At 45.6% G+C, this 16055-nt stretch overlaps 1 protein-coding gene across 23 annotated transcripts in view; it reads right to left on the bottom strand.

Annotated features, from left to right (window-relative positions):
* Positions 1-16055, bottom strand: part of LOC119160958 (uncharacterized) — a 156035-nt gene that overhangs the window by 63663 nt on the left and 76317 nt on the right. For 17 of the 23 annotated variants that reach the window (XM_075880215.1, XM_075880222.1, XM_075880223.1 and 14 more), the window contains one exon: positions 10871-10894. The exons of the other annotated variants lie outside the window; for them this stretch is intronic. In XM_075880215.1, coding sequence (XP_075736330.1) covers positions 10871-10894 — 24 coding nt within the window. The remainder of the gene's footprint in view (positions 1-10870; positions 10895-16055) is intronic. 23 annotated transcript variants of the gene reach the window in all.

The following is a 16055-nucleotide window of genomic DNA, read 5'->3' as shown; positions in this document are numbered from 1 at the left end:
GCAAAATCAGGTGATTACTCTGCATAAGACAAAGCATGCTCTAAAGGGCGTGAAGATAAAAAATATATACATGTTTTGTATACGAAATATAAACACATACTCATTTACCTTTTTACTCCAACTAAAGCCCATATTCTGAAAGCCTCCTTACCATGGGACAATTCCTTATCTTACATGAGGAGTCCTTCATGTCTTCTTATCTCAAGAATCTTGTTGAAGGAGCCAGCACATTCTAAATGCTTCCTTTAGTCTTCCTTTGCAAAAGGACGTCTAAGGTAAGGCAGATGTTACAGATTTGGGTTTGAGATTACCTGTGAAACAATAACTAAATATTCACTGTCAAGCAAGAATAAAGAATATTTTTTGTACATGCCGATAATTAATAATGTGTGCACTGTTTTTTGTAATATAGATGCTCAGCATTTTCCATTTATTGAACTTTCCCCTGTTACAGCAGGAAATTAAAGAATGGTCTGAAACACTAGATCGCAACACCCGTTTCTTCATCGGAGACACGTTTTCCGCCACCACATGAGCATCCCAGTGAATTTTTCGCCATTGAGATGCTCGGCGACAGGTCGCCCATCCACCATGATGCTCACGGTGGGCTTGATGCATGTGCATGTCGCAGCAGAACAATTCTTCAAGAACTCCCGCCATGCTTTTGATGTTGCGCTCAAAACAAGACTACCGCTCATCATCACTAGCCCTGCGATAGTGAATCCCATCCACATCATTATGACTGCACGTGCGAGGACAGCATGTACCTAGTGAAAGTGTCAGTACAATCTGCCGCAACCACTGCGAACACAAATGTGGTCGTGGCGATCATGGGCGACCATGAAGCTACGCGTGTCGACTCAAGCCAATACAGCAACGCTTTAGATGAAACCGCATCGATTTGAACAAAAAATGGCAGCGATGCAGTTCTGAAGGCACGTGAACTGCCAGCGCAGCGCCCAGAGATTGAAAAGAACTACTGTTTGCAGCAACCGCTGCACAGGAAACCGCGGTCGCTATTGTTGCACTCATCGATAAGGAATGCGCTGCGAAAGTGCGCAGCTAACACAGCCGCAGATTCAAGGTAATAAAGACTTGAAACGACACGATGCATTACGGCTTTCCTGTCATTCACTTACCGATATGGTGGTGCGGAGCTTCGGCAATTTCAGTTGCCGTTTTCAGTTTGCCTCTAACGAAGCTTTGGCACGCTCCAAGAGTCACCTGAATATCATATCTTCTCGTGTATTAGCCCCTGCATATAACTGGCTCCCCCAACAGCAAATCGTGGGAGGAAAAAAAAAAGTAACCGCACATTGACGTAAGGTCGCCTTCCTTGCATTACTGTGAAGCCAACTTGCGGACCGAAATTCTCGTATAACCCACATGCCAACTTCAGCTACAAATTTTCTGTATAATTTGATCTTGTTATATGCGAGACAATACGTTCACTCGGTGTGTGGCCAAGTACATCCGAGTTGGAGAGAGTTTAATGCATGCATTTGTTGGGACCAAAGGACAAGTCATAATCATGAGATCTTGGCAAATTTTGTGGTCTATAGACAAAATTTCGCTGCAATAAAAATTCCACAACAAATTTTTTACCTTGTGCTGTAAATTTCATTGTAGCGAGATTAGACTATATTTGCTTATGTCTGGTTTCAATTAAAAATTTATATATAGTGCAGACTATTTGGGTATTGACAAACATGCTTATTATCTTTATAATATGTGACATATACTACTTATATTTGATTCGAAATGATTCGTACCAAACCAATTTTTATTTCGTATCAACTTTGGACCGAAAATTTACTACTATTTGCACAAGCTAAAAATCATTATATCTAGATTCAGAACAAGGATGCGTCTATTGGGACATGCACCACACCTACAGGGATCGACTTGTCTGCAGCAAAATGAGACAGTCTTGGTCTTACAGCAGCAGTTACTAGCAAACCAAGTCCCGAGATTCTCCAGATAGGTGTACGATTTCTTAGTAGTCTTACAGGGAAATGCCTCAGGATAGCATTCTGAGATGTCAAATGAACGGGGTATTCGAAGAATGTCTATGCCCTCCTAGTCATAACAAACAAAAGCCGTACAAATGTCGCAATTTTCATCATCCTGCAACTTCATTCTCAATGCGACCAAAGCGCCAGACTCCCTACTTGTCACTGCCTCACGATTCAAATTTTAAAAGCCTGCTAGGAAAAGAAATGGGCCTAAACATTATCCTGTGGAATACAATAGAACTTCGATAATACGTCCTTCAGTTACAGGACGACCCACTTTTTCCAAGGATCGGTTTGCTCTCACAAAACCCCCATAGAGCTAATGTATTTAAAACCTTAGTTATACAAGGCAGTTTTATGCCAACCCCCGTATCTTACAACGACTTTCTGATTCCATCCAAAATAAAACCACCTTTACTCGCCTCGCATCAACCGTTAACCAAACATTCAAGCTTCCCTCAGTTGATGATTAGAAAAGTCAAGATTAAAACAGGATGTCTTCTTAGACTGACAACTTTATTTTCCTGGCTGTTCATGCACTTATGCATACGCCTCGATCGCGTGCATACACAGGGTCATTACCTAGAGAAGCTCCGTCCAGAGTAGCTTCAGCGGACCAAAAGCTTGAGCACACAAAAAGGCGCGATGCAGGTATTTTTACTAAGCAAAATAACTTTCATTTGACGTCAATGTTCATTAAAACAGCGGGAAATTACTGCTTGCACCTCATAATGCAACAAATTACAATAGCTCAGTCAAGCACAAGAGCATTTTACGTAAGCTCGTGAACTCGTGGTCCATCGTCATTTAGTGATAATGACACTGTCCAACTCTTCAGACAGGAGGCTTTCGACAACCCAGTTCCAATTTCATTTTCTCATGTAGGCGGTTATCGGACTCAATTCATCAGCAAAAAAATGCGCGTTGGATACGATTTTTTCAAGTTGAGAATAAAGATTCGCTAGCACCTGCCTCAACTAAGTAATGCTGCCATTGGCAAGAACCAATCTACCTTCCTTGCAGAACCCCAAAGTCATGTCATGGGCTTATTCAGGCTGTCTGTGCTAGTTTTTTGTGCAAGGCTGAATGCCACTGACTGTACTCTTAGTTTTTCTATTATAAAATGCCCGGATTATACGACAGTATTGCACGTTCCCCTGAAGGTTGTATAATCGGGATTCCACTGCAGCTGCAAAACAGGATGGCTAACAGTCTATTGGTGGTGAATGAGAGCCTAAGCCAAGCTCTTCAAAAAATATACCGGGGCAGCACCAGGTGGGGGGCTTGTGGGAGTGCTGACACCCCCTGTAAAGTTGTTTGTGCCGTGTGGCACATGTGCCTCGCCCAAAAGCCGCATTTAGAATTACAACTACTGGGTGGTAGGTGGCGTTGATTACCACTGTCAACATCATCATGGTTGCGGCAGTGGTAGCGCCGGTAGTGACCCCTGGCGGAAAGCAAGCCTTGGCGGCGGGCGAGAGTTCAGCCAGTCTCTTCTGCGCGTGGCGGCTGCCGCAAACTGTTGTCTCTAGCGTGGGCCCTCGGCGTGTGGCACCGCAGGCCTGCGCGCCGGGGTGGGCCTATGTGGTAAGTCAAGCGTTGGGGCCGCCGCCTTGGATGTGTTATTGTGTGTTTGTCATGTTTTGAAGTGTATGGAAATTGTGTGTGAGGATGTCTTAGTGGTTGATCACGATTGATGTATTATTCGGCGGACGATATCGTCGTTCTAAATTAGTTAAATAAATGTATGTTGTTGGTTTTTGCCGACCGCGTCTGCTGTGTCCGTTCACTCCAAGAGAATGGCGAGGCCCTCGCCTCGTCGAAACCCCACACTGGCTGCCCAACGTGGCGCTTTTGGAGTATAGGACGACAGTTTCTGCGGTTCGGTACAAGCTTTTGTTAGAGCCGGGGTAGAGTAGGCCTAGGGGGACTTTTTTGCTAGCGTCGGTGGTGTGCTTTGTTGAGAGCGAGGAGATCCGTATTTGTGACGTGTTTGAATTTGTCGGCAGCTTGACTTTTTATTTTTTGTTTGCTCGCAAGTGTTATTCTTTTTTGTTGGTGTTAGTTTTCGAAACCATTGTTGAATTGGGACGAGAGCCATGCGATCTGCATCCTGGGGTGAGCAAGGCCTAGAGCACGTGGTTTGTAGGCCAGGCCCGAAGCGAGTGGGTACGGAAGCCTCGTGGATGGTCTGATTTTCTGTAAATAGCTTCTTCTATCTTTTTGGGCTCAGGGAGCCGGACGTCGTTGCTGACTTGTATTGCGGCTAGACGCCGAGGCGTCGTGACACTGCCCGGGGCGGTGGACGCCGATCGCTCGGTAAGCTGCTGTGTGCTGCGAGCGATAAGGCCACCTCACAGAGTTGATGTCTCCTCGTGGCTGCCTCTTCTGCGCCTAGACTGGGTGCTGGGTGAATGCCGGTTGTTGTCGAGCGACTCATCAGGCCTAAGGCTCTGCGCAGCCGCCTGTCGCACGTGGCACAACTAGGTGGATCGTGGCGTTGAGGTGTTGCGCTCTGCTTCCCTCACTTTTTTTTTATGTTGTGATGCACGAGTTAGAAAAATGATTTTTGGTTTATTTCGATAAGCGTCGCGGCCGCCACCGATGTATTAGATAGCCGTACTGACCATCGTACCACGTGGCCCAAAAGCCCAAAGCTCCCTTCTCTAGGCCCTGCTCCATTGTTTCTTTCGAGTTTTTTTTTTATGTATTCAGCGGGACGGATGTAATCCACGGCCGGCTGTCATCTGCACATCGTCAGCGTCGCTGGCCAGGAATGCGGTCGTGAGGTCGGGCGATGGAGATGCCTGGGACCTGCGCAACTGCCTGCAGTCCGGCGCCCTCGTGAGTGCTGGTCGCAACTGGAAGACGTGTCGATGCTAGCGACGGTTCGTCGCGCCGACGGCAACGTTGCTGTTGCGGGACCAATACTGAGGTGAAGTCGAGCCGGACAGTGCAGCAGTGTCGACCAGCGGCGGTGTCGTGGTGCAAGAACATTATGAACATGCGATGTCATTTTTTTTTTTGTTAAAGCTTGTATAGCTGATCTTTGTTTTCGGGATATGGTTTGATTTAAGATTGGGGAGATACGGGGGTGCTGACACCCCCTGTAAAGTTGTTTGTGCCGTGTGGCGCACATGGCTCGCTTAAAAGCCGCATTTCAGGTTACAACTACAGAGTGGTAGGTGGCGTTGATTACCACTGTCATCATCATCATCATGGTCGTGACAGTGGTAGCGCCGGTAGTGACCCCTGACGGAAAGCAAGCCTTGGTGGCAGCGACAGCGAGTCTCTTCTACGCGTAGCGGCTGCCGCAAGCGGTTGTCTCTAGCGTGGGTCCTCGGCGCGTGGCACCGCGGGCCTGCGCGCCGTGGGGGGCCCACGTGGTCACCACGGGCCTGCGCGCCGGGGGGACCCACGTGGTAAGTCAAACTTCGTTCACGCCGCCTTGGCTGTGTTAATGTGTGTTTGGCATGTTTTGAAGTATATGAAAATTGTGTGTAAGGATGTCTTAGTGGGTTGAATACGATTGATGTATCATTCGGCGGACGATATCGTCGTTGTAAATTAGTTAAATAAATGTATGTTGTTGGTTTATACCGACTGTGTCTGCTGTGTCCGTTCACTGTAAGAGAATGGCAAGGCGCTCGCCTCGTCGAAACCCCACAGGCTCTGCCCTATGATGCAGCCCGAAGGAGGCCCGAGCCCCCTTAACCACCCCGGTAACTCTCTGCCTATGCACACAAACAATCCTAATGTTCTCGCCTGTATACAGCAAACTTGTCAAAAGGATTATTGTTCAGGCTTTCTTCTCTAAAGCAGTGGTTCTCAACTGGGGGTCCGCGGACCCCCTGGGGTCTGCGAAGCTATTTCTATGATCTGTGAAACCCTCACTTTTATTTACGCGTGACTGTGCCACGTACTGATGAACTTTCCAAAATGAAGTGATGTGGCACGTTTATTGATGTTTTTGGTAGCAATAAAAGGCCTGTGTTTCACGCTCCAGTAGTGTTATTTACCTACTTACCCCTTTCCCTCCCCTCCGCTGCAAAGGGCACCCCCATCACTTTCACCAGTTCACAAGGGGTCCTTGACACATCCATGGCTGAGAACCACTGCTCTAAAGTATTAAAATAGTCCCACTGCCACAAAGAAGGCACCAGCTTTCAGGCATGGGTCACTCGCCTGTATCACAACATGATACAAATCTCAGTGGCTGAGATTAATCAGCAGAAAAAGACAGTACGGTTTCCTGGGCATAAATTGTAGTGTGTACAGCTTCACCCCTAGATTTTATAAGACCAAAGTGATTTTCTCCTACCTGGATGACCACACCTGCATCATTGTAGAGGCAGCTCAAATGGCATGCAAAGAATGCTTTTGCACAACGAGTCATCAAACATGAGCTGTCATTCATGAAAGATGCTCACCCAAATGATGGGCGATGAGGGGGCCATTCTCTAAGTACCGTTTCACTTTCACACTCCTTGTGTCTATTCTTTTTCCTATCTTCCTATGAAATGCCTGTTGGAACAATGAAGCTAGAGTTCGCAGTAGGAGTTTCATTGTCTGCACACCTTGAACTCTTCTCACTGCGTGATCTTGATGAAAAATTTTGACAGTCATTCAGCCACACGTTTGAGAACGTGTCTCGCAAGCAATGTTACAGCAATGACGAGAGGGATATAATTACTGAGCTTGTGCAAATGTAACAGGTGTCAATCGAAAATAGGAAATCAGACAGTGTCACTGACAATACTGTAAAAAAACACCCTTTCAGTGCAAGAAGTGAGGTAAAAAGACATGACGGATGCCCTAACACTATCTTAACTTAGAAGGCCACAGTGAGGGAACCTTAGTAAGGAGCATTCTAGAATACATTACCAGGCATCCTCAAGCAGATAAAGCTCAATAAGGAGCATTTCAGAATATCGGCTTAGTTCATGAAAGGAATTCTTGATACATTGTCTGTTCAGAGCATTACATGATAAATAATGTTCCTTTCCTTGCCATTTTTTTGTGTGTGTAATTTTGTATTATACCTGGACAGCTCCATAAAACAATGCATAGATAAGGATTGCGTGCAATGTTACTAAGCATTGTGACGTGGAAACAAATCAATCAACCATGCATACGTTCAAATTTTATGGTATTTTTCATCACTAATGAAATCGACAGACAATCAAGCCAGATAATTAAATGTCTGTTGGTTTCATAATATTCAATACAGAAAATGAGCCCCTCAGATAATTCCCCTAGTTGGCCATTTTTATGTTAGAATAACCTAGGCAGCAACGCAACAATTTGTCTCAATTATTACTTTTTCTGATCTATCCTCATGACACAATGTTTTTACATTATGTCCCGGTGCAACTACTACTACGTATTGTAGAATTAGCCCCCCCGCCCTGGCCATTCTATGCTTTCTTGGAGGTTATGATGCACTTCCCATAGGGCATTTGCATGCTTTGTAGCGGTTTGCAGGCCTTCTCAAGCTGAAAGTTCATCTATTACTTTACTGGAATGCTTCAAGTGATTGCCCACTAATGTCTAAAATAAAGTAAATCAAATAAATGTTCTAAAAAAAATTAGCTCTTTGGAAACGGTTCACGGAAAGTTAGTCACATAAGTGTGCAGCAGTAGTGTACTTGACATGCATCATATGCCATGCGATATTAAAGGTACTCTAAAAAACTCTAATTTCAACGCTTATTGCTGAAATAGCAGTACAGAAAGCTCACTGTACAGTCGAGTCCGCTTATAACGAACCTTAGCGTGACGCGACATCCGTTCGCTGTATCCCGAAGTTCATAGTAAATAAAACACAGCTTTAAAAAAAAGTTGCGAGTGTTTTTTGCCCCAAAAAGTCCGTGATGCACGTATTTTGAAGAACAGAAGCGATAAAGGTGGTCTCGAGTTTATTTAAAACGGCAGGGTGCTCGTTCGCCGAGGCCCATGGCATAAGCTGCATGAGGCACTGGCTCCAAAGTTCCGTCGTTCTCGCAATCCGATTTCTCCACATCGCTCTCACTACGTACTTCATTCACGATGCCCTAATCTGTGCACGGTTCCGCAGTGTCGGCATCATCATCGGCCGTAATTAAACCATTGCAACAGATATCCCACCCGCTCTCATAGGTCGGAGTCGACGACGCGCCGCCACAAATCGCCGCCGCAGTGGTCCTGTTCGGAAGCTTCAGCCTCGGCATCGAGCCCGACGTCGACAAAGTCGGCCTCGCGAAAACAGTTTCTCGTGCATGTAGCCGTCACCGCCGCCCACGAAATATTCACCATTTCCGCAGCTGAATACCCGGACGCCCGAAGCGGCAAGTTGGCTGCCAGGTGGTCAACAGCTAAGAGCAAGCGCTCCGCAACGCGGCACCTAACGCGCGGATTACGCTCAAGCCAAGCGGTAACACTTTCGACGTTTTGTTGAGCGGCACAAAAAAGCGTGCTAGTCCTCCCGTCGACCATCATGACCACACATGCACACCAAAAGCGAGCAAGATGTGCACACGCGACACACATGCCAAAACGCGTGGAACAGCTCTGGGCCCGTTTCCAGTCAGAAAACGAAACTAATTCGAGCCAGCGTGGCGGGCGTCGCGGAGCGGTGGAGACGGGCGAAGGGGTTGTGATCAAGAGAGGAGAGAAGACTTGCGAGCGAAGGGCAAGGAGTTGCGATAAAGAGAGGGGAGGATGCGGCGGGAGGGCGACCTTGAAAACCAAAACACACGGGAAGGAGGCAGGTTGGGTACCTTGCTTGAAAGGTCCGCGAAACTCGCACGTAAAAAAACTTGGAAAGAGTGCATGGCCGCCTGAATCGGTGCGCCGGCGTGTTTGCGTGGCCTCACGAACTTCGATATTTCGCGATTCGTTCCGCGCAAGAAGTTAACAGCCGTTTTTGCCCTTCCGCACGAGTGCGGAAGGCATGCTGAGCCGAGTGCAAAGTGAGCGAGGACAAGTCCTAACAACGAAACGAATCGCAGACTATCAGAGTCCGTGGGGTAGCGTAAGTGCGTGCACTAGACGCAGACTATCGGATACAGTTGTTGGCCGACGATGTTGGCAAATGGTCTGGTTACTCCAGGCCGGCGACGCCAACGACAGTACCAGCGATCAAAAACAGGGTATATGGCCGACCAGTCTTCAAAAGATCGGTGGCAGTGTGAAAACATGGGACAAAGGGCGGTGGGGTGCGTAACAAAAAGCGGTCGGAGAGAGCGGCAACTAAAGGAATGCGGAGGCAGGGTCAACGTTTAACAACAAGAATGTATGGGCACCTCGCCGATGCCTGATCGGTGGTCGAAATTGTTTTCCCAGGAAGTCGGAAGACCGCTGACTCCGTTCGCTGTAACCGGTCAGCGACGCTCGGAGACGTTCGTTGTAAGTGCGATTTTGTGCCATTTAAGCAATGTATATTTTCACGGTCACGCGGATATTGTTGGTTTTAGGTGAAAGTTCATTTTAAGTGGGACCGTTATATGTGGGCTCGACTGTATTACCTCTGTGCCAAGGAAGTGCTTATTTTGAAAAAAAAAAATCATGTTTTAGTGCTCCGCATCGGGTTAGCACATTTCTAATTACCCGCCTCAAGCAAAATGTTTCACGTCACTGTTGCTATGCACAACGTTGCCCAACTTTATTGCGCAGCTGCCAACACTAGTTGCAGCAGAATGAAATCAGTGGGAGCCACAGCAGCAACAATGGCCATTGAACAATTTCCTTTTACTAGCTCGGAGATGGCAAAGGTGCTTGGGTCAACGAACAACCATAAGGTTCTTTATTTAGTGCAGCTAGTTTGATTACTAATGAGTTACAGTAGGCTGCAACAACGATGTCATAGGGATAATTCTGCGAATGTCCTACTGCGGCGCATGTGTTCACGTGCATTTGCCTTAATTTCTTGGTAAGTAGGGCAAAGCTGTTGATAATACTGTCATTTTAGACATAGTCATACATTGAGCTTTCACTGTCACGTAAATTGGTGCTCGACTTTAGTGTCCATTTAATGTGATACTATTTCATGAGAAGAAAACTAGATGTCATGAAGAAACAGATTGCTCCACAGCTAGAAGAAAATAATGAGTGCGTGGCTCCTGCCTAGCACAGCACTGTGCATATGAAGTGCTGAAACCGAAGTGCACATGCGAAATGGCACGTTGGTGGAACGTGCTGCATGTTGCACATGGCCCTGCTGTACTTTTACAAGTCAGCAGCCGTGACAAAATTTTGAATGACACATTGATACCTCCCACGTGACTTGAAGAAAGGGGACAAGAATATTTATTTTAGCCTTTTAGGTATAAAATATGTAATTAAAACAAAGGCATTAACACTAACTACATTTTAGCAAAATGAATCTCCACTGATTTGATTGAGAGTCGTTATTCTATAGAGTAAAGATTCATAAATAATAATTCCCTAAAAATTTTCACACTTCAAGAGCCGTGCGATTGTATGAAGAGCTGTGTCAGCGCGGCAATGCACGAGCAAAGTGAAGGGATGGTTCAGTAGCACACGACATGAAACATGAGCCACCACTGCATCGTTGCGCGCAAGCGGTTTGTTTTTGCCGCTTCCTGTGCACGATGCTGTGCAAGTGTGAGAAACGCATTCCATCTAACAGTGAACTGACCAGCAACTTATTGCACATTTTGCAAAATTTATATTTTTTTCAAATAAATATAGTTGTATTAACAGTTGCCATGAATGTCATTTTATAAACCACAGTTTCGAGGATTGGTTAGCAACAAAATACAAGCTCAGATGCAAAGTGATGAATAGAAGGTGCAGTACAACTCTGCCCAATTCATGATCACATTTTAAACAGAATATAAAGGATTTAAACCTACCGGTGCAATAAACAGCAGCAACCACTGAAAATGATTAAAATATAGAGCTGTTAAGTACACAGCAATATAACATTAGTGTTAACTAGGCAACAAAGTTGTGGACTTTTGTTCACATAGGCAAACCAAATGCCACTAAAGTGATAGCACAAGCTTTTTTTCAAGTTCATGTAGCCAGCCTCAAGTCCTTCTTACCACAACATGCGTTATGTAAACGCTATGCTTTGTCCTAGTCAATCTTTCTCTTCCTGTCCCTTTCTTCCCTGAAGGTGTAATGATACCTCTAAAGATGTACTGGTATGTATACTGCACATCATTACCTTAAGGGTAATGACAAAATTTCACAGCTTAGATAGCCTAAGGGATCGATTATCGAAAAGCATACATCATCTAATAATTTCAACAGCAAATTTAGCCTGGAAAGATATGGATTTCGAAATTCACATGTATAATTCAGTGCTATACACCAGAAATCATCTAAGGTGACTTGAAGGAAACTCCAAACTTACATGACCTCACTATTGTGGACAAGCTCCGAGTTACTGCGGCTAAATAAGGACTTCATAGTTGCCACTGTGCTTTTTCCGCACCAGCGCCAGCAGGCTACTATTCGAGGGCTGCTCGCGAGTTGGTACCCGCAGTGAACATGTGGAAGCCTTAACAAAGTCGTTGACACCAGGCACAGGTTAACAAAGAATGTAGAGCTCACTCAGACTTGCTCATGAAACATACCTCGCCTTTACAAGTCAGTCGGACTCACACTCACCAATGCTTCCCTCAACAGGACTCTCTTAAACTCATAATAACTAAAATTTAACACAATTGAATGCATTAAAATTCATGGCTCTATCTGAGGCTGAATGAGTCTGAGAGGGTCGACTCATGAGTCCGTTAGCGTACTATCAGCCGTTTCGTGAAACGTTTTCTGTCGGAGTCACACTCACTAAATTTTTTCTCAATCAAACTCAAACTGCCCAAAATAGTATTCCCCCACACTCACTCAGACTGACAAATCCATCTGAGTCTGAGTGAGTTTTAGTTAGTCTACTCATGATTGAGTTTGCCTACCTATGCCACCAGGTGACGATGGTGGCAGTGACATCACACAACACATGCACTTGGTGAAAGAATGTGAGCAGACAATGCACGCAGCATGAAAGGGCGACACAGTTTTGTGTGCCGTTTCACCCTCTAGATGACGTTAGTTGCACCCGGCCAAGTGTTCTCAGAGCTCCCCCAAATTGAAGCCGAGACTGAGACTGGTCGGTAATAAACAGCACACCGTATTTACTTGCATAATTAGTGCACCCCAAATATTATGCTAGCTTTTCTAGAAAAAAAAACTGGTTATGTGCTCCTCCACCTGCCCAAGCCAGCTTGGCGGCGCGTGCAACAAGAGACTTTGGATTTTTGAATTTTTCGTACGAGCGAAAAAGGGCATGGCCCTTGCCAAGCAGGCTAACGCGGCGTCCTTTCTGCCAAGGACTTCCCTTGAACTAAACTCCCTGGAATACTATACTCGAACACTCAAACCTGTTGACGGATTGTCGGAACTTCTCGAACATTTGCTTCTCTCAATCTATTGACTTTTACAACCGTGAGAATACTGCAGGCCCGCACCACAGTACAGACAACTTTCTGCCTCGGAGGTATGTGAGGGCCTCTTGCCCTGTCACACCAAATGTTCTCCTCGTTCTCTGCGTCCACCCTGCAATTCATGCTCAGTTGATTTCAGAAGTTTAGATTTCGCCATCTGACCATCCCATTTTTACCGTTGCTTTGCGAAGAGCTACAGTAATTAATTATACGGCGAAATTCAACCTCACTGTTATAAAGATTGCCAAATAAAACGCGAACTGTGCAGCCAACAAGCACTAAAGCATGAAGTTCTTCAACGTGTGATGATCGACATGATTGGTACAGGAGAAAGCGGCAGTGAGTGCACCTGCTAATTAATACAGCTTTCCTACCATTGAAAAAGACCCTTTCAATTATGTGTGAATGCTTAAGTTTCGTGTTATCACCAGGTCGTGGGACCTAGTAGTTTCTCTCAACGTTGCTGAGAAGAATTTCAAGGAAATAGGGCATTCGAACACACTCGACAGAATCGAGGATGATGCGCCTTGGGCAGTGGAGGGGACGATTATTCAGCGATTTTGACTAGACCACCCGTAACCAGATCTGACTGGTTAAAAGTAGGTGCTTCAAATAAACAAGTAAATTTTGTTTGCACTCTAATTAATTTGTAATTTTTGCATACTGCACACGTCAGGGCTATTGCCCATTATTTCGTATGCCTTCGCGAAATCTCCCGCGTAATTTGTGCACCCCCTTCGGGAAACCCTAAAATCGTGAGAAAAAAAGAGCAAATTATGCAAGTAAATACGGTATTACTTGTCACACATTATAGCAAGCGATGTGTCATGTTACGAGTAATAGAACTCCGGCAACAGTTCATGAAGTTTCCTTGTAGCACATGTAAAGAACAGGAAAAAATGAAGGCACATATAGACAGACAGAGCGTTAACTTCGAAAGAAGAGTGAGCAAATGCAAATTACAAATTACTTTTAATTTGATTGCATTAACTCACATGTAAATAAGAATGTTTTCAAACATAAATAGTATCATATATTTTCACATTAAGGCTCACTGCTCACATGAATGCATGTTGCTGCTTGTTTCCTTCATAAAACTAACTGATGAACGAATTCTGTTTGCTTTTAAAGCTTCATGAACTTAATTTACAAAATCACTTGTCGCAAGCATATTGTAGTGCCTAATTTGCTTTAAAGGGCCACTCACCAGGTTTGAGAATTTTGAGCTGACAAGTGCAATGCGTAGATGACACGTTCATGATCACGTCTACCAAAATTTGCAACGCTACGCACTGCGGAAACGGGTCGAATTTCAAGATGAACGCTGCTCCTCCTTCCTTTTTCAGGTAAACGCTCAGAGAATGAGGGCATGACGGGCGCGTATGAATGGCCCTACGCACACTGCAATGCAGTGACATTGGTCCTCTACGTAGATGACTATGCTCTGACATTGCCAACAGTGGCACGTGACATGGCGAAAATTATTTAACATAACACGCGTAGTTTATGTATTTGTTGCTTGAAGAGATTAATAAATCTCTAATTATATAATGAGATGCAATAAGGGAATGTGAGCATTCTTTTTTCTTCATTTTTTTCCCCGTGAATTGCAACGAGATGTGGGGCTCAGTGCCGGCGTTTCGCATTCGTTCGTGTCCCCGCGGTAGCAATCAGCGCATCGAGCAGATGACAGCCGTGGAACGCTCCTACACATTCGTGTACTCATAAGCTAGCGTTTCCAAACCATCCCGCAGAAACAGGCAGTAGACCTCAAAATAACGCTGGTCAACAAAAAAAAAAAAGGAAAAAGAAAACGCCGCACGCGTGCGCGGGGGTTGGGCTTGTTAGGGCACGTCATACGCACGTTACCTCTTGGTTGGATGCCGGAGAGGGTAGGGAAGAGATTTAGCTTGCGAAGGCTACGTGGAGAAGCGGCAAGGGTTCCGAGCTCGCCTACTTTCATCCTCATTTCGTGCCGCTTCTAAAAAACAGTTTTTCTCAGCTCGTAATAAACCGATTAAAAGAATTTTTGTGGTAAAATGTTCCTCATCGGACACCCAACAACTTCCATGGTCTATCACTCTCTCTCCCATAGCAACAGCTGAGGGCACGCATGCTTATTTTCGCCCCCTAGCAACTGATGATTGATTGATATGTGGGGTTTAACGACCCAAAACCACTATATGATTATGAGAGACGCCGTAGTGGAGGGCTCCGGAAATTTCGACCACCTGGGGTTTTTTAACGTGCACCCAAATCTGAGCACACGGGCCTACAACATTTCCGCCTCCATCAGAAATGCAGCCGCCGCAGCCGGGATTTGAACCCGCGACCTGCGGGTCAGCCCCCAAACAACTGGAGCAGGTGGTGTGGGCAGAGTAGCGGAGAGTGAGTGGAGAGGAGCGCGCTCTGGCATGTGAGGGCGCTTTCATCGCGGGAGCTCGGTGGAGCTCCCGCGTGGGTGGAGATAGTGTAGGAGAGGGTAGGTGCAGTGCTTCACTGCTCCCTCTCTCGCCGTTCGTTTCCTCCCTGCACCCCACTCTCCAGTCCACTCACTCTCGACCGTTTGCTGGCTGATGAATGTGTAAATAAATGGTTACGGTACAAATCCTCATCTCGTCCTTAATTTACGCCATTAAAATTACTACGCCGTGTACTCTCGGCACAAGAAGAATGCATTTTTTCACGATTCCCTTCGGGAAGGTAGGGGCAATTTTTTTTGTCCCATTCTTCAAGTGCACTACAAGCAAACTTACTGTAGACGAGCTACCAACAAACCCGCATCGCATCTTTCCAGCAACACATCGCAGCAAGAAAATTCCACACCATAACTTGTCGAGTTAGTACTGTACAGCATAGACTGCTTATAGTTGCCGGAGTCACAAATATCTGCACTTTTAAGCGGCACCAGACTACAACCAAAACATTTTTCAAAGGCTGCACACATGCAAACCATGTAGAGCAAGCAGCCGTGTGTATCTAAAAATAAGTGCATGTAGCCAAGATGTTTGCATTTCTTCAAATTTACTAATGCTGAAAAGTTAATGTGTAAGGACCTGTAGTACCAATAAAATGAATGCAGTAAAAAGTGTTGTGGCGAAAATTGCTAATTTTATGGACCTGCTGGATGATGCTGACTTCATCAAAAAACATTACACAACAACTATTGAACAGTGTCTGAAATTCAGCCCACTGTAACATGCTAAAACTCTTTTTTTGCACTTTTTACTGGTGGTGCTTAGGTACCTATTTTTTTTTCTCGTAACACTCTACGATACCTAGGTCGATGTCTTGTGTGTGTGCGTGTGCGTGTGCACAATGTAGAAAACGTGTCTATCGTGAACTGCCATTTGAGTGTTGGGCATGCCACTTACAGCCTCACTTTTTCAGAAAGAAGATTCACTCCCCTTCCTACATACAGACCCTGCACAGCATGTTGTTGAGTTGGCACCAATCTACAGCCTTAACTGCCTGCGGCCACTTCCAATGAGGCAGCTCGCACCTCTTAGGCCGAGCCTGTGGGTCCCCATGCCATCTCTGGAAGCCTGCCCTAGACAACAAAAGGCAGTGCGCAAGAAGCAAACCACGGTTT

Source organism: Rhipicephalus microplus, chromosome X (genome assembly GCF_043290135.1).
Source record: "Rhipicephalus microplus isolate Deutch F79 chromosome X, USDA_Rmic, whole genome shotgun sequence".
Taxonomy (NCBI): Eukaryota; Metazoa; Arthropoda; class Arachnida; order Ixodida; family Ixodidae; genus Rhipicephalus; species Rhipicephalus microplus.
Note: the sequence above shows the minus strand (reverse complement) of the source record. Positions and strands in the feature narration are given on the sequence as shown.